The sequence below is a fragment of the Chiloscyllium plagiosum genome, chromosome 28 (genome assembly GCF_004010195.1).
Source record: "Chiloscyllium plagiosum isolate BGI_BamShark_2017 chromosome 28, ASM401019v2, whole genome shotgun sequence".
In the NCBI taxonomy this organism is placed as follows: domain Eukaryota; kingdom Metazoa; phylum Chordata; class Chondrichthyes; order Orectolobiformes; family Hemiscylliidae; genus Chiloscyllium; species Chiloscyllium plagiosum.
In genome coordinates, this window is record NC_057737.1 from 18,679,380 (window position 1) to 18,707,341 (window position 27,962).

Sequence of the window (27,962 nt, forward strand, 5' to 3'; positions counted from 1 at the left end):
CATCTCACGATCAAAAAGCATTTCTATAGCAAGTTTCACAACCCTACAATGTTCCAAAACACTTCATTGTCATTTAATTATTTCTGAAGCATAATCATTATTGTGCAAAATTCATAACATTTGTAAAAGCGTATTACATAATTGTTTAAAATTGACTTTACATAAAGCCCAGGAGAAAGTAAGGACTGCAGATGCTGGAGATCAGGGCTGAAAATCTGTTGCTGGAAAAGCGCAGCAGGTCAGGCAGCATCCAAGGAACAGGAGAATCGACGTTTCGGGCATAAGCCCTTCTTCAGGAATGAGGAAAGTGTGCCCAGCAGGCTAAGATAAAAGGTAGGGAGGAGGGAGAGGCGTTGGAAATGCGACAGGTGGAAGGAGGGCAAGGTGAGGGTGATAGGCCGGAGTAGGGTGGGGGCGGAGAGGTCAGGAAGAAGGTTGCAGGTTAGGAAGGCGGTGCTGAGTTCGAGGGATTTGACTGAGACAAGGTGGGGGGAGGGGAAATGAGGAAACTGGAGAAATCTGAGTTCATCCCTTGTGGTTGGAGGATTCCGAGGTGGAAGATGAGGCGCTTACACAAAGCCCAATAATGTTCAATTTATTTCAATGCATATGGCATTGAGAGGCCTCATTTCCTCTATAATTACTCATTATACATATACTAAATGATCAGGTGAGGGGGAATGAATTGACTTCCCCTTTTTTATAACTCCTTGGTTAGCTGCAATAGATGTTTAAAATTCTTTATCGGCCAGAATGTGTACCCCTCTAATTAAAATGTAGCAAACTATAGTTCACCAGAAATAATAAGGAAACAATTACAAGACTTTCTTCAATGAAATAAAGAACAATTTTATTACCTGCCAAACCCTAGGAAAATTAGTAAAGACATGATATCAAACATGTACATACATACCCACAGATAGTTAAAAAGGGATAAAGTCCAGTATAAGAAGAAGATGAACAGAATAAATGTTTAAAGTCTGTAGGGTGTAGTTGAGCTTTAAGATTTTAACTTGAGGTCATAATTGTTAATTGATATCATGTAACATCAGGCATAGCAAATATTTCAGTTGCTCCTTTGTGTCCATGGTATTTTGACGTTTCTTTTAATCAGCTCTGTCACCAGGTTGAAGGAGGGAGCAATGTTTTCCAGATCTGCAGTCACAAATCCACCTCCCCTCCTCTGCCAAAAGCAATTTCCTCAAGTACAACCTAGTTTGTGTATTCTAGGTATGAATTCATTGTCTCCAAGCTTGATAATTGTGGGTAATGTCTTTCTTCTTTGGTATGTGAAATTTAACGTAAAGGTGTAAAACAAAATCGGAGATGAAGGTTTTTCACACCTGATTGGGTGGACTAGCTTCAGTACCTTCTGAGAAAATATTAATTGCAGCTAAGACAATTTTGTTTATTCTACAAAAAACAAAGAACTGCGGATGCTGTAAATAAGATTGGGTCTGAGGAAGGGTCACTGGACCTGAAACATTAACTCTGATTGCTCTCCACAGATGTTCCACTGAGCTTTTCCAGCAATTTCTGTTTTTATAGATTCATTGAGTCAGAAGCAGGCCTTTCGGTCCAAATTGTCCATGCCTGCCAGATATCCTAAATAAATCTAGTCCCATTTGCCAGTATTTAGCCCATTTCCCCATGAATCCTTCATATTCATATACCCATCCAGATGCCTGTTAAATGTTGTAATTGTACCAGCCTCTGCCACTTCCTCTGGCAGCTCATTCCATATATGCATCACCCTCTGCATGAAAACATTGCATTTTAGGCCCCGTTTAAACCTTTCCCCTCTCATCTTAAACTTAGGCCTCCTAGTTTTGGACTCCCCAGCCCGGGGAAAATACCTTGTCTATTTATCCTATTTTTGATTTGGAGGTGCCAGTGTTGGACTGAGGTGCACAAAGTTAAAAATCACAACACCAGGTTATAGTCCAACAGGTTTATTTGGAAGCACTAGCTTTCAGAGTGTGGTTTGTTCACCAGATGAAGGAGCAGTGCGCTGAAAGCTAGTGCTTCCAAATAAACCTGTTGGACTATAACCTGGAATTGTGTGATTTTTAACTTTGTATACCCTATTTTAGTTCTTGTTTATTCCATGTTAGATTTATATAGGTTTGGCTAATCAGCTGGTTGTTGTGGTTATTTTAAGTCAATGGTTTGTCCCCTTTTTAAAATCATTTTAGTGCAAGAAAGTCTCAAGTGTTAAAAACAGACAATGGAATTCAAAACTCAGTATATTATCACAACAAATAAACAACTCACTTGAAGAGGATGCATATTAATACAAAAGATAAAGCAGAAGCATTTACAAAGAAACAAAGGTGTCAACTGGATGGTACAGCAAATGACTTCAACCCAAATAAGTATGAGGTAATGCATGTGAGATTAAGCTTTGAATAGTAAGACTTTGGAAAAAGTGAGGATCGGTGAAATTTAGATGTTCAGATCCGTATGTTCCTGAAGGAGGCAGGGCAGTTAGATAAGGTGTTAACAAAGCATAAGGAATACCGAGGCATTTATTAGCCGAGGCATTCAATACAAATGCAAGGAGACAATACTCGAACTATAAAATGCTGGTTAGGCTACAACTGGAATGGAACTATAAAATGCTGGTTCGGCTACAACTGGAATACCACATGCAGTTCTGCTCCTCAGGTCATAGGAAGGATGTAACTGCACTATAGAGGGTGCAGAGGACGTTTACCAGGATGCAGCATGGTTTGGAAAGTCTGAGCTCTGAGGAAAGATTGGATAGAGAAGGGTTGTTTTCTTGGAGCAGTCAAAGTTGGAAGTGGACCTGAAAGAAAATGTATTAGATTATAAGGGGCATGAATAGGATTGGTAAGAAAGGCAATTTTTTCTACTATTGGAGGATGAATAGCCAAGTTTTAAAGGTAAGAAGTAGAAGGCTAAGAGAAGTGCTGAAGATGAGTTCTACACGGATGATAGTAGAAATCTGAAATTTAGTGACTAAAAAGCAGGGTGCATCAGAATCTTCTATAACATTTAAGCATTATTTAGATATTCACCCATTATCATAGCCTTCAGATCTATGAGCTAGAGTTGAGAAATTGGATTCATGCTGTCATATCTCTTGACTGATGCAGACACAATGGTTCTAGATTAGAGTAGTGCTGGTAAAGCACAGCAGTTCAGGCAGCATCCGAAGAATAGGAAAATGGGCCAAATGACCTTGTTTTGCTCTAAATGTCTATAATTAAATGCATTTCCACCATGGGGAAGCTCATTAAAGGTATGGAATTTAAAAGCACACCTAGCAGGTCATAGAATCAGAGAGATGTACAGCATGAAAACAGACCCTTCGGTCCCAACTTGTCCATGCCAACCAGATATCCTAACCTAAACTAGTCCCATTTGCCAGCATTTGGCCCATATCTCTCTAAACCCTTACTATACATATACTCATCCAGATGCCTTTTAAATGTTGTAATTGTACCAGCCTCCATCATTTCCTCTGGCAGCTCATTCCATACACGCACTATCCTGTGTGAAAAACTTGCCCCTTAGGGCCTTCTTATATCTGATATTGAAATAACTGCATAGAAGCTGGAAACCCATCACCAAGTCATCCTATATTTACTTGTGCATTGTACACTGGCTGTGGCCAGACAGCTCAGACTCAGCTCTGATCCCCAGCATCTGCAGTCCTCACTTTCTCCTAGCTCAGACTCAGTCCCCAGCATTGAGAAGATTCTAAATCTCCTGTTTTTTTAAAATTTTATTAAACAGTACAAAATACACAGTTGACGATAAACAGAAAGCAGCAGTTTGCAAAAAACTACTACATACAGGGGAAAGGGCAGCAAAGCCATACCCACAAACCCACCATTCAACCAGTTTTCAGGGAGATGAAGACAAACTTCAAATCCCACTTCCATTATCTCCTGGTTATATTTGTCAGCCTGAGTGGCCCAGGTTAACAACCCCAATCAAAGATCTCATAGGAAACAAGATCCAGCTGGTTCCAATCACCACAGATATCTTGTTAAATATCTATCCTTGCAAAATGTACCACATCATATTTATCCATTTGAATAATTCTACCCACTTGTCCAATTTATCATGTTCTCCTGCACTCTACTATGTTCTTCCTTGTAATTGTCATATTCCTTAGTTTAGAACCATCAACAAATTTTGATAGTTCCTTGAAGCCAAACTCAAGAAAACTCCCATGTAGATCTCAGGGGATGAGGAGGGAACAATCTTTAGTTATTTCTGCCAACCAAACATTTTATCCTTTCTGCTACTTTACCATTAGTAAGAATATCTCCTAATCTTTGTCAAAAAGAATTATGCAAATTTCATCAATATGGTCTAGCTTTCAGTTTGACCCAAACTAAACAGATAAAAATTATTTTCATTTGTTTATTTTAAGCATCTTCAACTTTGAAGATACAGTGCATTTTGCTATAACACAAGTTCTGTTCTTGTGTAATCACAAGTTATAAGAAAATCACGCAATAGCTATGCCATTTAAACTAATTGCATTATAACCAATACACGTGTTAAACATTTAAGCTTTAGAAACAGTGAGCCCAATTCATCAATTGCATTACAACCAATTTGCTTTAATGAAATGTGTTATACAGAACAACCTGTTATCATTTCTTACTAGCATACAATTTATTAGATAATGTCAGTATCTCGCTTAGTTACCATTATTTGTGTTTAATCCTTGATGGTGATTGTCAGCAGTCTATTTGACTGTGTGAGGGTATGTTATCAAACCCAGGCAAGTCCTTCTGATTCTGAACACTATCAAGAACAAAGCAGGCTGCATGCAGAGCACCTTGATCATCATCAGAAACATTCAGTCCCTCCACCAATATTGCACAATGGCAGTAGTACTGCACTAGCTAAAACAACACATGACAGCAATTCGCCAAGCCTCTTTTGACAGCATCATCTAACCCTGATACCTCTATCACTTAGAAAAATAAATGCAGCAGATGAGTATCGTTATCTCTAAGTTCACCTCAAAATGAAATAGAATTTGGACATAGACCTTTACCACTGCTCCTTTACTGTTGCCGTTAGAAAATCCTGGACCTCTCTCCCAAACAGTACTATGGGTGTACAGTTTGTTCTCACCTTCTGAATGTCATTCAGAAAGGGAAGATAAATGCCAGTCTCTCCAGCAAAGCTCACATGTCACAAATTTAAAAAAAAATCAAGGCACCTTTCTCTCTCTCCCTAACCCTTGGGTACTAAAGCCAATTGTATTGTCTCAACTGCTGAAGTGAAAATAACAGCAAAGACTGGGAATTAACCTAGATGATTTCCTAGATTTTATAAATTAACTTCATATTGGTTAAGCTCACTGAGCCAATCAAATATTTCACAAATAAACTTAGAAGTTAAATGTATGTCTGAGAAAGCATACATTGTTGATAAGAGTGACCGTACATGACTACAGGGAGAAACACCTCAATGTGCACTTCGAAACTGATATGGCTAATATCCACTTTTTCACAACAGAGAGAATAAAAAAAAAGAAAATTGACGTATAAAGGATCAAAATATCTAAATATTAGATATCTAAACATTTAAATACTTATCTTCAGTTCCAAAGAAGAGTCTTTGGACTTGAAACATTAATTCTGTTTCTCTCTCCAGAGATGCTACCAGACATCCTCAGTTTCTCCACCTTCTTATTATTTCAGAATTCCAACAGCTGCAACATTTTGCTTTTATTGAGGCTTATATTGAGGCAATCCAGGTACTTTCACTTTTCTCTAGCTGGAGGTGGTTAAGAATAAAATATTAAATTATGACTGACAATTTCAGAGTAGGGAACAGAAATAAAGCAGAAAAATTAGCTAGTGTGACTCACATCACTCATAACAATATGGGCATGATTTTAAATTTCAATGATTTAAAATCATCCCCATATTGTTATGAGTGAGATGAGTTATGGCAGGATTTTTACAGAGACGCAGATGTTTTCCTGACCATACAATGCTGTCTTGTATCGGGGAAGTAGTTATGAGCTGGAGATGAGTCTGCTACCTCCAAATACAAGCTTGAGCCAGCAATGGAGGCAGGGGGATGGAGAGACAAGCAGACCAGAAATCGTGCCTCTATTTGTTGGGAGCAACACCTAGATGCATTCATGTTTCCATGTCCTCCAGTCCTTCCCTTACACCCCTCATTTACCACCATACTTCTTTCCTATTCCTCTCATATCTCCCCTGCCCCATATCTCCCATTCTCTCTCCATTTTCCCACTTTTGTAAGTTTTTGTCTCCTCTGTGCTTCTTCTTTCTGCCACACTCCCTCTCTGCTTTCATGCTCTCCCCATGCCTACTCACCCAGTAATCACGAGATACAAAACCATATGTTCTTGAAATGATCATGAAAAAATCCATTTAAAATTCCCTTTGAGAAACATTACCCTACTTAACTTTCCATGAAATAATCAAACACAAGAAGTGAAAGTTCAACCAAGAAAACTTTCAATCAACCTCATACCTCTTAATTTTGTCCAAATAAATGCACAGGGATTGAAATAATTATTCAGATTACTTCAAAGAAATAAAGTTGTCTTTCACACAATGTGCAATCCCATTTAAGCTGTATAAACAGACCCCTACTGAGCTGAGTCCATTGACTGCTCTTGGAGCCCAGCCAAACATGGATAATGTTGAATCCTAATTTTATTTTTGTTCTTAACTTAAGACTAGGGGTTCCACCATGGTCCATAACTCTGCTGAGGTGCTGTGAAACTTTCATATTAAACTCAATGCAGGCAGTGGGGGATTTGAAAGGTATGGTCCTCCAATAGAGCTGGCAAGATAAAGTGTGCTGAGCATGGACTTCTGACCTACACCTGTATTCTGTGCTGATAAGAATTGCCAGATACTGGAACAAGGGTGGGAATCCATGATCGTGTCCTGTTTGCCATTTCCAAGCTGTTCTGACAGAGAGGCTTGAAAATCAGGCCCTGCTGTCCTAGAGGCTGGAAGGTTTGAAGAGGCCAGATAGGCTTGGAGCTTTATCCCCGGAGTGTAAGGGTGACCTAATACAGATTTATAAAATCATGAGAGACATAGGTAAGGTGAATAGCCAAGGTCTTCTCCACAGGGTAGGGAAGTCCAAATTTAGAGAATATAGGTTTAAGGTGTAAGGGGAAAGATTTGAAAGGGATCTGAGGGGCAACGTTTTCACACAGAGGGTCGTGCGCATATGGAATGGGCTGCCAGAGAACTGGTCGAAGTAAGTACAATTACAACATTTAAAAGACATTTGGGCAGATATTTGGATAGGAAAGTTTTAGAGCCATATGAGCTGAAAATGTGTTGCTGGAAAAGCGCAGCAGGTCAGGCAGCATCCAAGGAGCAGGAGAATCGGTGTTTCGGGCATGAGCCCTTCTTCAGGAATGAGGAAAGTGTGCCAAGCAGGCTAAGATAAAAGGAGGGACTTGGGGGAGATGCTGCCTGACATGCTGCGCTTTTCCAGCAACACATTTTCAGCTCTGATCGCCAGCATCTGCAGTCCTCACTTTCTCTTAGAGGCATATGAGTCAAGCGGAGGCAAATGGAACTCGTTCAGATTAGGAAATTTGGTTGGTATTGACAAGTTAGGTCAAAGGGCCCTGTTTCTGCACTGTATGGCTCTATGAGCGTATGATTGTATAACAATTACTTTCCCACTAACCAATAATTAACATATTTACTCAAAGTATCTATCAACAACTGGAAACCTATGATATAACTTGGATCCTAACATGATTTTAACGATACCACAAAACGTCTCGTAAAAGCTAATGGAATTGGTCTAGTGGATCCTCAAGAAAATAAAGGTTCAATGTGGATAATTGGATCATAGAGATCCACTTGTTATTGTATTGCTTTGATTGCACACAAATTATTGTCTGGACCCTTGATGACTGGACTATAGCCTATGTAAATGCAAAGAGCTAATTAATTAAGGTACAGTTCATCACTGACAATAAAAAAAGTACAGGTTTATGTAATGCTTCAAGGCAGCTACCACAAAGCTTTTAACATGTGACTCAACTATTACTCTCTCTCCAATAATGTATGACTTTTTAAAGAACACGATATCATGTTTGGCTGATGGGGAAAAGGGATACCTACAATACGCATAGCTCTTGATTTAAGATAAAGGATGGGATGTTTAGAGGGAATTTAAGGAAGAAATATTTCACTTAGACGATGGTGGGTAACTTGAACTCACTACCTGAAAGGGTGGTGGAGGCAAGAACCATTTCAACATTTAAGAGATATTTGAAGGGCAATAGCTTACAGATTTACTGTCCAAATACTGCAAAATGGGACTAGAGTACATAATGCTTGATGACCTGTGTGGACACTGGGCTAAAGGTCTTCTTTCCATGCTGTAAAACTCTGTGATTCTAGAGAGAGCAGCCTCAGAATCTATAATGATTAACAATTGAGTCTGTCAGAAGATAGCAGCTGACAGCTCATTTGAAACATTATCCAGCCTACAAAGTCTATAGACTGAGTCACTCCCCTGGGTCTATTTGAGGAACGTTAAGAGGCTACACTTCTTTAAGTCAGTTGTTACAGATCTCTACCCTCCTGCTATAAGTTCTGTTGGATCAAGAGGTCATGTTTTGCTCTTTATTAAAAATCACTGCAGTTCTTAACCACATTGTAATTAATTAAAGCTGCCATGGGTCAGCCCTGCATATTGCAGCCAAAGTTCCGTAACCAAGTCACAACTGCTCTGTTGCCAAGGCTAACAAGTACATCACTTTCTTCACTAGGGTCAACAATAAACAGGAGACAGCTAGTGATTTTCAGAAGTAGCTAACTTCCTTCACATTCAGGACATGATACACTGCATACATTTTTCCACTTGGGCTCCTGAAAACCAGAGATTGGCCTTAATAAATTCAAAGAACCAACATTTAATTAATATGTAGCTTATCTCAGACAATAAAAAGAGGATGCAAGTTTGTCAAATGCTTCAAGTAGCTATCACAATGCTTTTACCATGTGACTCAAATAAAAGCACCTCCCTCATAATATCTGACTCTTCAAGGAACTTGTTACCAATTCTGGCAATTGGAGAAATGGGATAACCACGATGTAAAGAAACAGGATCATATTAAGCATCTTGCATTAAAGTTAAGAAATCTCAATATATCTGGGCATTCCTTACACTATAGTAGAGCCTCCATCCAACCTTGCTATCCAGAGAAGATGGATTTGGAAGAGAAACAGCAGTAAAAACAACTTTTGGATGTAGGTTTGCTCACTGAGCTGAAAGGTTCATTTCCAGATGTTTCATTACCTTACTAGGTAACATCTTCAGTGGACCTCATGCAAAGCAATGCTGAAAATTCCTGCTATTTATATGTTTAGGTTTCTTTAGGTTGGTGATGTCATTTCTTGTGGTGATGTTATTTCCTGTGGTGAACTCACTTCCTGTTCCTTTTCTCAGGTGGTGATAGATGGAGTCTAACTCGATGCGTTTGTTGATAGAGTTCTGGTTGAAATATCATGCTTCTAGGAATTCTCTTGTGTGTCTTTGTTTGGCCTGCCCTAGGATGGATATGTTGTCCCAGTTGAAGTGGTGTCTTTCCTCATCTGTATGTGAGGAGACTAGTGAGAGAGGGTCATGTCTTTTTGTGGCTAGTTGGTGTTCATGTATCCTGGTGGCTAGTTTTCTGCCTGTTTGTCCAATGTAGTGTTTGTTACAGTCCTTGCACGGTATTTTGTAAATGATGTTAGTTTTGATCATTGTCTGTATAGGGTCTTTCAAGTTCATTAGCTACTATTTTAATGTGTTGGTGGGTTTGAGGGCTATCATGATGCCAAGACGTCACAGTAGAGCGAACTGCCAATGGGGAACTTCAAACCAGCGTCTACAGAAAAACAACACATACAGACCTAATATTGAACTACAGAAGCAATCATCCCAACACCCACAACAAACACTTGGCCTATGCCCGAAACATCGATTCTCCTGTTCCTTGGATGCTTGTCTGACCTGCTATACTTTTCCAGCACCCCACTCTTGACTCTGATATCCAGCATCTGCAGTCCTCACTTTCTCCAGATCAGAGTCAGAGTCAAGGCTTACTCAACAGTGTCAAGTTAGAACAAAGCAACCATTTTGCTTGGGAAAACTGATTTTATATTATTATATAAAATAGTTTTGAGAAATAATTGTAAGACACCTGATTGACTAAATTAAGAATACAGATACTAGAGATTTCTTTAATCACAGGCATTTTGTGGCTCTCTTCATTAAGCCAACTGACTAATTGTGTTAGTGGGTTGACTAACATTCCCACCACTATATATAAGCCCTCCTTTTAGCACAGTATTTCAGACAGTTAAAAGTTTTCTACAACACCCTCTGATATTGTTAAAATGAAAATTGAGATTCCAGTACGAAACAAAAAAAATTACATATATATCACTGTATCTCCAGCTATTGTCTATTTTTGTTCTTTACATCCAAACTTTTGTTTCCTGTAAACAAAATGAAACTATGGAAAACTGCAAACATGTAAATGGTACACATGATTTTCAGGAGGAATGCACAAAAAATAAATATTGAAGAGAAAATGTGCTGGATTTTTTTGGGTAGAATAAATACATGAGACAAGTGGAGACAATTTAGTTCAGAATCAAGGCAGAAAGTCTTGTAATGAAATGCAAACCTCTCAGGTTTTGTTTAATTGTTGGCTACTTTCTTGTTTTGAGATAAAATACAGAATGCTAGAAATTAAAGTATTAATTTATAGATAATGTTTCTACAAATCTTTTCAAGATTTAAGATAACAGTATAAAACAGTAAAATTCAAGATAACAGCAATATAACATAAAAATTAATTAAATGATTAAAAAAAAGCATCATGCTGTCGTGGATACAAATGTAATAGCGTTTTACAACACTTTAGAGAGCATGTTTGCTGCTTTTAATCTTTTCCAGAACATTCTTTGTTTTCCATGGTGAATGGTTCAACAGAGAAGTTGTACAATTCATCCTGGATTATCTGTAAACAGGTTTTTTTTCATTTACAACACAGCAACAGTTTTACAGACAGTTTTAGTTTGGCCTATGTCATGTCAGAACAGTCCAATCGTCAAAAACCTAAATGGTATCGTTGGAACAACTTTGCTTCTGACTTTAATCTGCTGTGAATACACTCAACTCTTTTTAACATCTTTCAAGATTATTGGAGAGCAGAAAGTAATTCTCATCCAGGTGAGCAATACTGTTAATCCGATTTGATTTATTTATTGTCACGTGTAGTTTGTTACAAAATGCAGTGAAAAATTTGTATAGTATCACCGTTCTTTGCAGCCATCTTAAAACACAGAAAAATAAACCAAGACATAGAATATAAAGGCAGCAAGATAAAGAAATAGAGAAAATGTTCAACTTTATAGTCCTTGTTAAGTGTTCCGCCTTGGACTATAGACCTAGTGGCCAGGCACGAGTCCCCTTTGCTGTGCTGATGCTGCTGGAATGCAAGTCACCACTCTTTGGCGCCATCATGCCTCCACTGACACCTTTGCCACTATTAGTACTTGCTGGACCTCGACAATACAGACGCCACTGATTCTCCCAAGTACTGCACTGGCCCAAACTCAACTCCACTGCCACCTTGAGTCCACTTCAGGCCCACTTCACTGATGCAGCCGTTGGTAATGCCGCTGAGTCCCCTACTGGCTCCAAAACTGCCTCCACCATCACCTCCACTAATCTGCGCTGGATGCAGACACTGCTGGGAACCCAACTTGCACTTGGCGCAGCCATGGGTCAGCATCAGGACTGCGAGATTAAAACCTACAAATTAGAAAAATGAAAATTTGGAAGTTGCCTGTTTTTATACTTGTTTTACATCTAAAACATAATCCTTCATTTTACTTTATTCTACTACCTAAATTTTTTTTCAGCCAGCAATTGTTGCTGATCTTTAATTGTTGAGTGAACTGTTAACGTTAATTTTACTGAATGGATTTATACTTCCTTTCAGAGGCCGGTTAGGATTCAATCGCATTGCTCTGAATTAACAAACAAAGTTACAAATGGCTGAGTTCAGACAATTGAAATAACACTTGTAGTATTATTGCAAGTTAACATATACATTACAAGAGTCTTCTTTTATTATGCTCCTTGTGATGATAATCCTTTGGGACCTGAAAATTCCAGATACTGACTATCCAAATGTAAGAACATCATTTTCAATAAATTGTGATAGATTAATATTTATCTTTTGCAATGCATTTCAACTATTAATCAGTTTTTAAAAATGATTAGATTTCAAAGAAAGCCATATATTACTCCAAATATTGCACTAAATATATACTTGTTTGGAAAATATTTTCTGTATTTCTTTAACTCCTGTTTCAGGCTTGTAATATAGTTGTCTGCTGTATTTTCCTACATTACAACAGTGACTACACTTCAAAAGTACTTATTTGATGAATTACATTTTGGGACATCCTGAGGTCGTGAAAGGCACAGTCTAAATGTAAGTTTTTTCCTTTTCTTCTTTTATGGCATTTGATCTGTTCTAATATTTTATAAGACCTTTTTTAGGTTCGTGAAGTCGTACTCTCAGCTTTGTCATTTAAATATTGGTTTCCCCACTTCTTTTTCACAGGACTATAGAATTATTACAGTGCAGAAGGAAACCATTCAACCCAAAATTTCTGCATCATTTCTCCAATGAATGTTGCAACTTAGTTGTCTCATTCACCTGCCTTTTCTTATATCCTTGCATTTGGCTCCGATACAAATAATCATCTACTGCTTTCTTGAATGCCTCAGTTGACGCTGCCTCCACCGCATTTTCAGGCAGTACATTTCATGAACAACTCATTGCATGAAAAAAGCTTTTTCTTATGTCAGATTTGTTATGTTTACAAATCACCTTAACTCTGTGACCTAGATTCTTATCCAAAAAGGAATGATTCCTCCCTATCTACTGTCTCCATACCTTGAATGATTTTGATAACTTCTGTCAGATGTCTTCTTAACCTTCTTCTCTACCAAGGAGAACAGTTCCAACATCTCCAATCTATTCTCATAAATGAAGTTGCTTATCCCTTTCACCTTGTACTCTGCGCTCTCAACCCAAGATATGAGGCTCGAATTACTTTTGTCTTGCCTCACTGTTTTGCAGATACAAGGGAAGGAAGTTTGTCATGGTTGTCAGCAAGCCTAAGTCAAATAAACAGCTATCTTTTGGTTGGGGACTCAGGCACAGTTAGTCAAGGGAAGACTCCACTACCATTCCAGGGGCTTGGATAGGTTAGACTACTAGTCTGGGTGCTCAGAGTCAAGATTCTGGACACATCTGGGTGAGGAGCTAAAACCTGTTTTGAATCTTTTTACCCTTTTGGGGGTTGTTTTTCTCCAGGAATGAAAGAAAGGCAGGTGTTGCAGGGGATGATAGCTCAGCTTTCCCTTTTGGTGCAGGTAAATTGGTGTCTTGAAGGCAGTACAGAGGGCATTCAGGGTTAGTGGTGCCAAAGGTTTGTATGGTTAACAGTGAGTGAGGGAAGATGCTGCAGGCATTATTGAGGATGACCGAGCATGAACATTGGTGGGAGATGAGTACAGTAACAAATGTAGACTGACTGTGAGTTATCAGAGATAATATGATGGGATTTATGTTGGTAGAATGGCAAAGACCATTGACATTCTGCCTTCAGAGCTATGCATTTCTCTAAATGGTTGAGGCTGATTTAACACACGTGGAACTTTGGACTGGCCTGGCATGGTTTAGTGCCATAGACTTTACTGCAGGTGCTAGGGGAAGTGGAAGTCCTGCCTCTGTGTGACTCCATCCATCAGGATCTCCAAGCCCCTGGCTGCACAATGGGGTGCTAATTCTCCCCTGACTCCTATGTCTTGGGTAAATGCCAGGTGTCCTGCAGGGCAGCTCCACATTCACAGTGCTTGTCTGGGTGCACAATGGGCTTTTAAAAATGGTATAGGCGGAAAGGATGTCACTGAATTCCAAGATATCTTCTGAGTAGTAAGTTGTTGTCAGAAAGGCATATGGTAAGATAAGACCACAATTGGACATCATAATGCCATAACAGTGGGGCAGGTAGTTAATGTGGCCAGTTTTGTGAGATGCAGCAGGAAAACCCACTACGCCTCACGGTGGGAATCCCTCCAAAACACTAGGCAAAAAACTCTTTAGTCAAAACAACGTTAAGATTCAGTTTTTCCTTTTGTTCCTATACAGCTGATCCACAAGTGGTGCCACAAACCTGTCTCTGACTGCATTTGAAGACTAAATAGGTTATCAATGTGGGTACTGCACCCTGCCTCCATTCTGCACCCTATTTGTATTTTGCAATTGACTCCATTTTCAACAGCTAGACTGGGTCTGGGAACTTTATTTATGGAATTGAAACAAAAATATAATAAAAACTTTAAAAAATTGAAATCTAAAGTGAAAAAAAGCAGTTTGCTAAAAATTAGAAAACAGAAAAGACGGGTCAGTGTTTTGGGAAACTAAGTGTCAATCTATCTTTTCTCCCCTTTTTGAGATTGGTAGGCTTATTTCCATAATGTTTTGTTTTTAACTTCCTTAAAATAACTTTACATTCTGTATATTATGATATAAAAGGATAGACTTTCATGTACAACTTTTATATTTCATTGTACATCAATTTTCAAGGTTTATTATATTTGGCATTGTATCCAAAGAACACTGTAAATTGGAACAAAATCAGTAAATGATAAGCATTAGTATTTTGCGTGTCACTTACAGTTACATATATATCAATTAAACATATATAAATTTCAAAATGTTTTAAGATTAAATCCATGGAGAAAATATCCATGAGAAAACATTAACTTGTATAGGTATACCATATTGGAAAAATACAATTTGGGATACTCAAACCAGAAAAGTTAAAACATATTATAATTTCTGAACAAATATCAAATCAAAAAACTACTAACTTCATCAGATTTTTGAATTTGCTATTGAAACTACTTTGCTATCACTGGAATGATACTACATTTCCTGGACATCTTAACAACATTCCATTACAGTAGTACAAGTAAAAATGCACTATGGGTTTGTGTTGGTAATCCTTTCTGTGTCTATGTCAGCAAATAGATGCATATAAGCTTTGAATTAAAAAATAATATGGTGAAATAAAATTGGTGTATTATAATGGAAATGCTGACATTACTCATCATTAAGCCTGTGAGAACCACATTCTGTAAAGGCATCTGATCATTTTATTCATGTAATTTGTAAACTCAGTGTTTGTAACTCATTCATGGGATGTGGGAGTTACTGGATGGCCTGCATTTATTGTACATTCCTTGCAACCCTTCAGAAGACCTTGAACTACTGCAGTCCTTGGGAATTGGAAATTACACAGTTTCCTTGTGTGTTATGCATTCATTTCCACTACCGTAGCAGTAAATTGTCAACTATATGTACTTTTTACTATTTAAAGTTTTTGATTATTTATATTATTTAATAACATATATCCATGACATTGTTCTTGAGTTAATACTGTTAATAACTTAAAGAAGATCATTTTGAAAGTAGCTGTTACTTTCAGTTACCTAGGTACTTGTAGGTAAAATTAATATTGAACTATACTTTGCTGATATCAACTTTTTTTTCTTTCTACAGATCTAGATATGGGTGATTGGTCATTACTTGGCCGTCTCCTAAATGAAGTTCAGAATCATTCCACAGTAGTTGGGAAGATCTGGTTGACAGTGTTGCTGATTTTTCGTATTTTGTTGGTCACACTAGTGGGTGATGCAGTATATGGTGATGAGCAATCGAAGTTCACCTGTAACACCCGTCAGCCAGGCTGTAATAATGTTTGTTATGACACTTTTGCCCCTATTTCTCACCTGAGGTTCTGGATTTTCCAAATTGTTCTGGTTTCAACACCATCCATTTTCTATATTGTGTATGTCCTGCATAAAATAGCAAAAGATGAAAAATATGAAATGGACAAAATGCACACACTGGAATTATCCAACAATCCTATGACTAGTGGACACCTTCCAAAAGATGAAAGCTTGACTCTAAGATCTTTTGTTGGTGACTCTCAGGAAATTAAGTGTTATCAAAGGGATGGAGATGATGAAATAGAGCACATTAAAAGCAGTAAGAACAATGATCCAATCTATCTATCAAATAAGGTTTTAACTGTATATATTATACATGTAATGCTGAGAGCAGTTGTGGAAATAATATTTTTGCTGGGACAGTACTACCTGTATGGATTTAATGTTCCATGTCTGTTTGTGTGTTGGACCTATCCATGTCCAACCAAAACAGACTGCTTCATATCCAGAGCCACAGAAAAGACCATCTTTTTGAACTTTATGTTTTGTGTTAGTCTTGCATGCTTTTTGCTGAACATCGTTGAGCTCCATTACTTGGGATGGATTTATATTGCACGTGTGTTATGTACTACTTGCTCACCCTGTTGCAAGAAGGAGAGACAAAAGGAAGCAGTAAATCAGTCTTCACAGCAAAAACCTCTTACATTACCACTAAAAAATTCATTCTACAACAACCTAACACTGAAATCGTCAGTAGGATTGTTGAAACAGGGATCAGATAATCTTCCAAGTCAAGCAGCAATTTCATTGGATTCTGAATCAGTAGAAAGCACAACATATCAGGATGAAAAGGAATGTGGCAAGCTGCAACATGGAAATCTAAACATGCCTGGAACAAGCAAAAAAGCTTGGCTTTAAAAAGAGAGGTTTTAAACAGATTTTGTTACATTCTAAATTTAATATTTACAGGTTCTTTATATCAAAACAGTAACAAAACGTTTACTGATTAACATTAACTGTTTGCCATTGTAAAACAGAAAACAGTAGTTAAATTAGCCAAATATTAAGTATGATCAGGTACTGGAATGCCTTACTATTGTGTTGCAAAAGGCAGTTCGGTTAACCAAAATGAAGGAAAATATCACAATTTGAAATTGTGAAGGAGAGAGCATTTTCTAAAAACTATGGTGAGGTTCTCAGTTTGTGCTAAATTTTCTCTTGTTGTTGGAACATAACAGAAATGCCCTCAAACATCTGAACAGTCAATCTGTCAAATCTTTCAGAACAGGCAAGTTCTAACTCAAGAATTTCAATCAGAAATTACTCAGAAAATTCTCTACTGTAAGTACTCAACTTTGAAACAGGTGGGAATCCTTTCCCCTTGTCAATCCTTAGATGAGGATAGAATGTTCTATATGACCTGATTTCTCAACAGGATCTACAAACACTCTCTAATGGTGAAATGTTAACTGATAGTACTAAAAGCTTAAAGTGATTATTGGTATATTCCATATGTTCTTCTCTTTGTTTTAATTCCTAGATTTACCAACTAACTTAATGAAGATTGTTAGAGATGTCTAAATTATTTTTCAAAGTTTGATTGCTTTCACCACAGTACTAACTATATTTGAATCAAATTTACTATGAAAACAAGATCAAAATTTAACTGGACTGATATAGAAATGATCCAATTAAAGTGTTTGGAATGATTAAAGAAATTCAATTTAAAGTCAAAATAAATTATTTTCACCAGTGCAGTAAAGCTTGAATGTCAGAAATTATTTTTACCTAAAAGTACTAGAAGTCTGGACCTCTCCCATTAAAGGTTGTTGAGGAAATTTCAAACTGAGATGGACATCTACTATACAAAGGTATAAGATCTGAATACCCTACTCCTGTACTGATGTTCCCATACCATAACTGGCTTTGTTTTTTGGACAACACGTGATTGCAATATATTTTTCAATTCATCTGTAATAAGCATGTATTAATTAACTTTGTGTCATCATAATCAATATCACACTGTTTGAATCTACAGTATTAAATTTGAATGATTCAGCAGTGAAGACAGATTAGACAGGTTGAGGTTGTTTTCCTTAAAGTTGAGAAGGCTGAGGGGAGATCTGATTGAGATGTACTGTACAAGGTTCTGAGGGGCATAGATAGGGCAGATGAGGTGAAATCTTTCTGGTTAGTGGAGGGGTCAATAAGTAAGGGGCAATGTTTTAAGGTAAGGAGCAGGACGTTTGGAGAGGATTTAAGGGAAACCTTTTTCAACAAGATGGTTGTGAATATTTGAAAGGGTAGTAGAGGCAGTAACTCTAGAGATATTTAAGAACTATTTAGATGAACACTTGAAAAGTCATGACATACAACACTACAAGCCAAGTGCTGGTAAATGCGATGACTGGCGCAGACATGATGTGCAGAGCAACCTCTTTCTGTGCTGTAAAAACTCTATGACTACTAAATACTTAGTTTGACATAAGGTTGGTTTTGACAGGACAAAATGATGGCAGGCATGAGATATTCGAACAGTTATAATAATGCATTGTAGAGTAGTCTTTCAAGGTGAGGGTCAGGAGTATATAGTATTTGACTCTACAATTGGTCCTTGCTATACCTAACCTGGGAATTATTTTCAATGCTGACATTTGATACCAAAAGTAAAAAAAAAGTTTCATTCTCTAGCCCTGACTTCTGTCATTTTGATATATCTAAATAATAACCAAAACATACATTACAATACTCACTTTCAAATAAACTTGTAAAATCACCAAGACGAAATAAGCAATGTAACCATTTGCAAACATTCTCAGATTCAAATGTAGTTGTTCAAAGCTGAGAATGAATTGGAAGAAAATAATAAGCTAGAAAGAAATTAAAACCATTAGCAACATCTGGTACACTTCACAACTCATTTCGTAGCTTATTGTTGTATAAAAGTGTTTTATTATTACTCAATTTGCATTCAAGGTGCTCATGAACTCTGTAAAACAGATTCTAGTAACAAAAAGGAAAACACTTGCACCCATATACTGAACACAGGGCATCCTAAAGATTTTACACTCAATTATGTAATTTGATGTTGCAATGGATGAAATCTGATAGCTAATTGTGCACAGCAAGATTGCACAGACAAACGGCATTCAGCTGTGTTTGAAGGTTAAATGATGAACAGAACATATGCTGCTTCAAATGTTGACAAAAGATCTTATCACAAAACAATGCATATTAATTCTACCTTTAACATTTTGTGTGTGTAGTGATTGGAGCAATGTCAGTCAGTTAGATCTCAAAGAATGAGTTTCCTGATAGGACCAGGTTAACAGCCCCAATCAGGGAGTCCAGGCTGACAGATATAAACAGGAGTGTCAGGTGTTCTGCTGACTCAAGGAACTAGCTCAGTGCTAGCTAGGTCAGCGTCATGTACTATGCACATGTAAATAAAAGGGTGACTTGGTGGATACTGGCCTTTGTGGAGTTATTTCAAGTAGTGATGAGAGTGGGATTAATGATGTGACCATGCAAAAGCACCGACAAGCTGAAGCCCAACTGGACTTCAAAAGGCACTACAAGTGGCTTTGTCATTAGAAAATATGGCATGTGGAACTTATGATTTACAGAGTATACCAATGGAAGTGGATGCCCTAGCCAGGCTGACTGAGCTTGGGAACACCATTTAAGTGAAGGCAATTGCATAGCCTCACTTAGGACATATCCTGAACAAAGGGACTGTAGGTTAGCCCACAGCAAAGCCCCAAAGCAAAGCTAAGTCTTGACCAAATGGTTAAAATTTTCTTGAAGAACAAGGCTAGCAGGTCATTGTGGTTGCTGCTGGTATACAAACTTGAGACAGCAAAAGAGTCCCACTAGGCCTGAATTGAGTAAGACAACTCATAGGCCGGTATCGAGGGGAGTGCACACTCTGGAGAGTCCACCTACAGTTGGTTTGGAACAGTTAAATTGCTTAGCAGCATCTAAATTAGAACCAATCAAACTAAAAGTCTGGTTAAATGGCCGCTTCTAATGGAGGTCGATACCAGCGCAGTCTTTTCAGTGATTGCAGAACCAGTCTTTAATTAAATTCGCTCAGGACCTCAACTCTTAAGTTTACATAAGACCTCAGCCAGGCTGAGAACCTGTACTGGAAAGCCCCAACAGATTAAGGGCACAACTTCTGTTTCAATCTCTTATGAGAAGCAGCTGGTTCAGTTAACATTGATTTTAGTGAAAGGCTCAGGCCCAAGCTTGATGGGCCACAATTGTTTGAGAAAGATTCAACTTGATTGGCTCAATATTTTTCCATTAGAAAATGGCTGCCTGAGTGAAGTCCTAATTAAATACACAGAGGTTTTTCAGGGAGGTCTAGGGACTATGAAAGGGGCCAAGGCCACCTTACATGTTGACCAAGAAACAATTCCACTATTCTGCAAGGCCCACTCAGTACCATTTGCCTTACATGCAAAAGTAGAAATCAGGAGGCTGGAAAGTAAAGGGATCATCAAATCACTACAGTAGTATAAGTGGCACTGGTTGTACTGATTGTGAAGGCCGATGGCTTGGTTTACCTTTTAAAAAAAACAGTGAAGTGCTTTTTGCAGCTGGATAAATACCTACTTCCTTGCATTGAGGACTTATACACTTATACCCTAGGTTGCTAATTATCTGGATGACATGCTAATAACTGGGAAGACCAACACAGAGCATTTAGAGAACTTGGACATAATGCTTAAACGTTTCTCCAAGGTGGGGTATGCCTTAGAAGGGAAAAATGTGTGTTCCAGGCACCCGAAAGTGACCTATTGAGCTACAGAGTCGACAAGACTGGATTACACATATTGCAAGATGAAGTGAGAATGAGCAAAGGTAACTCGGCCTCCCTGTCTGTACCAGAGTCTGGGTCTTTCCTTGGACTGGTGAATTATTATGGAAATTTCAAAAATAACCTGGCTCCATCCTGGCACCCTTACATTTGCTATTAAAAAAGGGTCAATGTTGGAACTGGTTTTGTAGCCAAGATGTAGCCTTTAGGGAAGTGAAGAAGCAGCTATCATCTAAGGTGCTGGCACACTATGATCCTAAGCAAGATGTAGTGCTTGCATGTGATGCCTTGCCATACAGTATTAGAGTAGTATTTGCTCATCGGTGACTCAGCAGAAAGGAATGTCTGATGGCCTATGCTTCTCAGATGTTGGCTGAAGCTGAACGAAGACACGCCCAGATAGAGAAGGAAGTTTCAGCAGTCATCTGTGGTGTGAGCAAGTTCCACCAATACCTACACGGATGTAAATTTAAATAATAACAGACCACAAACTCCAGCTAGGGCTTAAAGAAGACAGTGTCATGCTGCCCATTGCTTCAGGTTGAATTCAGAGTTGGGCTTTTAGTTGAGTGCACACAATTACAAGTTGGAACACCGTCCAGCAGACTAAGTGGCAAATGCGGATGCCTTGAGTGGTCTCCCATTGGCGGATACTACTGGTGGTGCCACCACTTGAAGAGTCTGTTCTGGTTTTAACCTCTCTTGACACTCTTCTGGTTACTGCTGCCAGTATCAGACTGTTAGACATTGTGGACAGAAAAAGAGTCCATCCTGACAAAACTACAACAGCTGGTGATGATTGGGTCAAAAAAAAAGAGCTTGTCACAACCAGAACTAAAACCTTTTTTGACCCGGTGAGACTAGATCACCATAGAGGATGGTATATTATTATGGGGTGTAAGACTGATTGTCCCGAGCAAAGGTCGCCACCAGATACTGGCTGAACTCCACCAGGGTCAGCCAGGGGTTTCTAAAAATCAAGATGTTGATGAGAAGTTGATGTCTGATGGCCAGGACTGGATGTTGACTTAGCTGCATTGGTGGGGCAGTGCCCAGAGTGCAAAAAGGACAAAACTTACTCAAGCAGCTCCCCCACATTCATGGAAGTGGCCAGGTAAACCCTGGACTTGGTTACACAACATATGCCAGTCCTTTCATGGGCATGCAAGGACAGTTCCATACCATCCATTGTCCAAAGGTCTGGCGGAAAGAGCAGTCCAAAGTTTGACTCAATACAAAACAGTCCCAGTTCCTGTGTGATTATAGGAGCGCCCCTCACATAACTAAAGGGACAGCTCCAGCAGAATTGCTAATGGGGAGAAGATTCTGCACCAGATTAAATCTGATTTTCCTCGGCCTGCGGGGGAGGGTGAAATGGCATCTGAAATGCCAATTCCAGACTCAAGGCTCTAAGCAAGTAAGACAGTTTACTTCAAGGGACAAAGTTTGGTGTCAAAACTATGGGTATGGCTCTTACCCTGCATGGGTAAGAGGCATGGTCAATGCAAGGTCAGGTCTCGTCACATACAAATTTGGGTTGGTGAGGCAGTCTTGAACAAACATGTGGACCACATGAAAGCAGCATATGGGGCAGCAGCAAAACATACCTGACCCCTCAGAACATTCACTGCTGAATCCTGAAGAAGGGCTCATGCCCAAAACGTCGATTCTCCTGCTCCTTGGATGCTGCCTGACCTGCTGCACTTTTCCAGCAACACATTTTCAGCTCTGATCTCCAGCATCTGCAGTCCTCACTTTCTCCCTCAGAACATTCAGGTTCTGAAATCCAAAATAAGGTGACAAAAATAAACTTAGAGTGGGGGCCTTTCATGAATTAAATTACGAAGAAATGAATATGATATCAGTTGAATGTTTAGAGACTGAGTTTGACAGATTGGAAAGGGCAACAAGGGATCAAAGGTGGGTAAATAGTGTTGAGGCACAAATCAACCATTAGCTACTTCAATAGCTGGATGGGATAATTCCTGTTTCCATGTTTCTTAGGTCATAGAGTCATGCAGTTGTCCAGCATGGAAACAGACCCGTCGGTCCAACACGTCCATGCCAACTAGCTATCCTAAATTAACCTGTCCCATTTGCCAGCATTTGGCCCATATCCCTCTAAACTCTTTCTATCCAGATGCCTTTTAAATGCTGTAATTGTACTAGCCTCCACCACTTCCTCTGGCAGCACATTCCATATACGCAACACCCTCTGCGAAAAAAAGCTGCCCCTTAGGTTCCTTTTAAATTTTTCCGCTTTCACCTTAATCCTATGCCCTCTAGTTTTAGACTCCTCCACCCTGGGGAAAAGACCTTGGCTGTTCACTCTATTTATAGACACATAGAAAAATACAACACAGAACAGGCCCTTTGGCACACGATGGCAACGCATGCCCTCATGATTTTATCAACTTCTATAAGATCACCCCTCAGTGTCCGATGCTCCAGGAAAAATAGCCCCAGACTTTGCAGCCTCTCCCTATCACATAAACCCTCCAACCCTGGCAACATGCTTGTAATCTTTTTCTGAATCCTTTCAAGTTTCACAACATCCTTCTTATAGCAGGGAAACCAGAATTAACAGTGTTCCAAAAGTTGCCTAACAAATAGGTACAGCCACAACATGACCTCCCAACTCCTATACTCAATGCACTGATCAATAAAGGCAAGCTTACCAAACACCTTTCTCACTATCATGTCTACTTGCGACTCTACTTTCAAGGAACTATGAACCTGCATTCCAAGGTTTCGTTGTTCAGCAACACTCCCCAGGACCTTACCATTAAGTGTATGTGATTTGTCTTTCCAAAATGCAGCACCTCACACTTATCTAAATTAAATTTCATCTGCCATTCCTTGGCCCATCTGATCAAAATCCTATTGTACACTGAGATAACCTTTTTGGCTGTCCACTACACCAACAATTTCAGTGTCATCTGCAAACTTATTATCCGAAACTCCTATATTCATATCCAAATAATTTTTATAAATGACAAAAAAGTAGTTGGAAAATATTTCTTTCCAAATCTCCATACTACATCACAATACCTTCATACCCACTTACCTTGCAAGATCATCCATTCTCTTTCCACACACGTAGCAGTATCTCCATATACTCAGCCAGCAGTCACTTAATCTAGTCCTTATACAATTTGATACTTCCCCCCAATATCCACAGCATTTATCATAGAAACACAGTTACAACTATTATGGTCAAAGGTCTGCTCTTTCCATGATCACAGAAAGAGAGCATAAAAGACAAGGGAGAGAGAGAACTGGAGACAGGATATAGGAGCAGGAGGAGGCCATTTAACCAGATCATGGCTGATCATCTATAGCAAAGCATTTTCCAAAATTATCACAATATCTTTTGATACCTTGATTTTTTAAAAATGAGTTTGAAAAGAAAAACAAGTAGTTGAGCCAAAACAATAAGAAATAACAAATTGTTGAAGACTGAGCTAACTGAAGATGTGACAAAGCCCTGTACAGCTTCACTACAAGCATTTTGTACAAGATTCAGATAGGGTTGAACAGAGTTCATTATATTTTAAGAATATTTTATAAAGGAGGTAAATTGATGTTATTACAATTTAATAGGCCAAATAGTGCAGAAATACTGAAATAACAGAAGATTCTTGCAATACCAGGTTAGGCAGTAACTATGGAGAGAAAATCTAAAATTTAACATTTCAGGTCAAGAACCTCCCATCAGATGCAGTTGGCAAACATAGACACCTGCTTTTGATAACACTGTCGCTGAGGTATAACATTTTCTCTCAGAACATTTATATAAACCAAGGCCACAGGTGACTTCTGAACTCACTGCTTAGCATGTTTTATCAGTGGCTAGGGAAGTCTATGTGAATTGAAGTTACAATCCTGACCTTCGAATTATTTCCCACAGAAACAGGAAAAGGGGAGAACTGAAAGAATTAGGGACGTTACAAGTATTGTAAAGAACTTCAGCAATGCAAGTGGGGTGTTGCATACTTAGTATGATGCAGGACAGACAATAAATATCAAATCATTACAATCGTGAAGCATTTATTTAGCATATTTAGCATAAATTCAAATATTCCAAACAAGAATACCTATTTCAGTATAACTCTTTAAATGCTAGTTACCTATATTTTAATGGTTTGTAACTGGCTTTCCTTCAGCAGGAATGATGTGCTTGAATACACGATGTTTCCTGAACAATTATTCTCCGAAGGTAATTTTGTCACTGACAATGCTACATTCTGAACAAGGTTGTTTTGTGGCACATCCTTGAAGTTTTTTTGAAAGCTGCCAACTTCTCTGGACACCTGCTTGCATTCTGTATCTCAGCTGATATCTACAGAGCAGGAAGAACTGGTCATCAGTGCAACTAATACTGCTGACTATCAGAAATGGGAAGGAGAAAACCTCCCAGTTCTCTGGTGATAGAATTAAATATTATTGGCTCACATATCAGAACATTTACAAGTCATGTTGACTTGATTTCACTCTCAATAAAATATGATTATTTTCTGACAAATTTCAACATTCTTACAAACATAGTGCTAATTTATATATTTTGTTTCTGCAAGACCTTCAGTTGTGTAGCATGTAATTGCTAGACATTGCAGACAAAGAATCCTCAAAAGAAAGGATTCTTCTGAGAGTATAATCACAGTTCTCATGATTACCGTGCACTAGTGCAGTAACACACTTCAGTAGGTAATGGGCACTCAATGTCTTGTTACCCCAGAACTCAAATTGCCACTGCTGCTCAATGTTATTTACATTGCATCACATCAAGATCATTCTAAAACTCTGGCTGACGAGAACTAAATGGCACAAGTTAATAGATTCACACAACATGGCAGATAGTACTTTCAATATTAAGATGAGACGTAATCTCCAAAAGGACAATGCAGTGGTCACTTCTACCAATACTATAATTGTAACTGCAACAAGTGGATGAGTGAGGAGAAGGTCAGGTAGATTTTTTTTTGCCTGTTGGTTCCCTCAGTACCTGCTGCAAATCCAGTCTAGCAGCTTTACAACAATGAAAACTATGTTACGTAACTGGCCTCTTTGCAATACATTCACTTGAAGGATTGTATGCAAATCAAGATATTATTAAGAACCACACGGAAACTGATAACTTTCAGCAATTATTTGACATAGCCATTCTTAAGGAATGACGCAGATACCGCCATCACCATCTCTGGATATGTCCTGTCTCACTGGCGGGACAGACCCAGCAGTGGTGGCAGCACAGTGGTATACAGTCGAGAGGGAGTTGCTCTGGGAGTCCTCAACATTGACTCTGGACCCCAGGAAGTCTCATGGCTTCAGGTTAAGCATGGGAAAGGAACCTCCTGCTGATTACCACCTACTGTCCTCCCTCAACTAATGAATTGCTACTCCTCCATGTTCAACAATAGAGGAAGCACTGAGGAAGGTAAGGGCACAAAATGTACTCTGGGTGGGGAATTTAAAAAAAAAAATCTACCTGACCTTCTCCTCACTCATCCACTTGTTGCAGTTACAATTATAGTATTGGTAGAAGTGACCACTGCATTGTCCTTTTGGAGATTACGTCTCATCTTAATACTGAAGGTACTATCTGCCATGTTGTGTGAATCTATTATCTTGTGCCATTTAGTTCTCGTCAGCCATAGTTTTAGAATGATCTTGATGTGATGCAATGTAAATAACATTGAGCAGCAGTGGCAATTTGAGTTCTGGGGTAACAAGACATTGAGTGCCCATTATCTACTGAAGTGTGTTACTGCAAGAGCGGTTCAGTAGCAGTACTACAGATCAGCTCCTAAAGGACATAACTGCTAGCCTAGGTCTGCAGCAGTGGTTCGGCCTCCACAGCCTTCTGGGGCAGAGCATTCCATACATCCACCACTCTGTGGGGGAAGAAGTTTCTCCTCAACTCTGTTCTAAGTGGCCTACCCCTTATTTTTAAACTGTGTCCTCCGGTTCGGGACTCACCCATCAGCGGAAACATGCTTCCTGCCTCCAGAGTGTCCAATCCTTTAATAAGCTTATACGTCTCAATCACATCCCCTCTCAGCCTTCTAAACTCAAGTGTATGTAATCCAGTCGCTCCAAACTTTCAGCATAAGATAGTCCCACCATTCCAGGAATTGACCTCGTGAACCTACGCTGCACTCCCTCAATAGCCAGAATGTCTTTCCTCAAATTTGGAGACCAAAACTATGCACAACATTCCAGGTGCGGTCTCACCAGGGCCCTGTATAGCTGCAGAAGGACCTCTTTGCTTCTATACTCAATTCCTCTTGTTATGAAGGCCAGCATGCTATTCGCTTTCTTCACTGCCTGCTGTACCTGCATACTTGCTTTCATTGACTGATGTACAAGAACACCTAGATCTCATTGTATTGCCCCTTTACCTAACTTGACTCCATTTAGGTAGTAATCTGCCTTCCTGTTCTTGCCACCAAAGTGGATAATCACACATTTATCCACATTAAACTGCATCTGCCATGTATCCATCCACTCACCAAGCCTGTCCAGGTCGCCCTGTATTCTCCGAAAATCCTCCTCACATTTCATCCTGCCACCCAGCTTTCTGTCATCAGCAAATTTGCTAATATTACTTTTAATACCTTCATCTATACCATTAATGTACATTGTAAAAATCTGTGGTCCCAGCACTGATCCCTGCGGCACACCACTGGTCACCACCTGCCATTCCAAAAGGGAGCCGTGTATCACTACTCTTTATTTCCTGTCAGCCAACCAATTTTCAATCCATGTCAGTATTTTGCCCCTAATACGATGTGTCCTAATTTTGCTCACTAACCTCCTATGTGGGACTTTATCAAAGGCTTTCTAAAAGTCCAGGTATACTACATCCACTGGATCTCCCTTGCCCATCTTCAGAATTACATCCTCAAAACATTCCAAAAGATTGGTCAAGCATGATTTCCCCTTCATAAAACATGCTGACTCTGACCTATCCTGTTACTGCTATCCAGATGTGTTGTAATTTCGTCCTTTATAATTGACTCCAGCATTTTTCCCACCACTGAGGTCAGACTAACTGGTCTACCTTTGTACCTTATTTTCTCTTTGCGTATTTCCTTTTTAGTTATCCTCTGTTCTTCTTTAAAAGCTTCCCAGTCCTCCGATTTCCCACTCATCTTTGCTATGTTATACTTTTTCCCCTTTTGTCTTTATATGGTCCTTACTTCCCTCGTCAGCCATAGCCACCCCTGCCTCCCCTTAGGATTGTTCTTCCTTTTTGGAATGAACTGATCCTGCATATTCTGCATTATACCCAGAAATACCTGCCATT

The 27,962-nt window shown here is 39.0% G+C and overlaps 1 protein-coding gene and 2 long non-coding RNA genes across 5 annotated transcripts in view; 1 reads left to right on the forward strand and 2 right to left on the reverse strand.

Moving 5' to 3' along the window:
• Window positions 1–10,682: 10,682 nt before the first annotated feature.
• On the reverse strand, window positions 10,683–16,349 carry LOC122564013. The gene is made up of 3 exons (XR_006315792.1): window positions 16,258–16,349; window positions 15,889–15,954; window positions 10,683–11,826 (listed from the first exon to the last, which is right to left on the reverse strand). It is a non-coding gene; the product is annotated as an uncharacterized LOC122564013 (long non-coding RNA).
• On the forward strand, window positions 12,474–17,983 carry LOC122564012 (gap junction Cx32.7 protein). The gene is made up of 2 exons (XM_043718455.1): window positions 12,474–12,514; window positions 15,659–17,983. The coding sequence occupies exon 2, from the start codon at window positions 15,667–15,669 to the stop codon at window positions 16,744–16,746; it is 1,080 nt and encodes a 359-aa protein (XP_043574390.1). The 5' UTR covers window positions 12,474–12,514; window positions 15,659–15,666; the 3' UTR covers window positions 16,747–17,983.
• The window catches only part of LOC122564014, a 23,194-nt gene continuing 11,613 nt past the window's right edge, over window positions 16,382–27,962 (reverse strand). Inside the window, exons 2-5 of one of the 3 annotated variants that reach the window (XR_006315794.1) lie at window positions 24,784–24,995; window positions 22,261–22,432; window positions 18,582–18,669; window positions 16,382–16,469 (exon numbers count right to left, since the gene is read on the reverse strand). This is a non-coding gene — a long non-coding RNA (uncharacterized LOC122564014). Of the gene's footprint in view, window positions 16,470–18,581; window positions 18,699–22,260; window positions 22,433–24,783; window positions 24,996–27,962 lie in introns of all 3 variants that reach the window. The other 2 variants (XR_006315793.1, XR_006315795.1) reach the window with 2 other exon arrangements.

Coding starts and splice junctions, on each gene's coding strand:
- LOC122564012 (XM_043718455.1), top strand. CDS start 15,667: ATGGGTGATTGGTCATTACTTGGCCGTCTCCTAAATGAAGTTCAGAAT.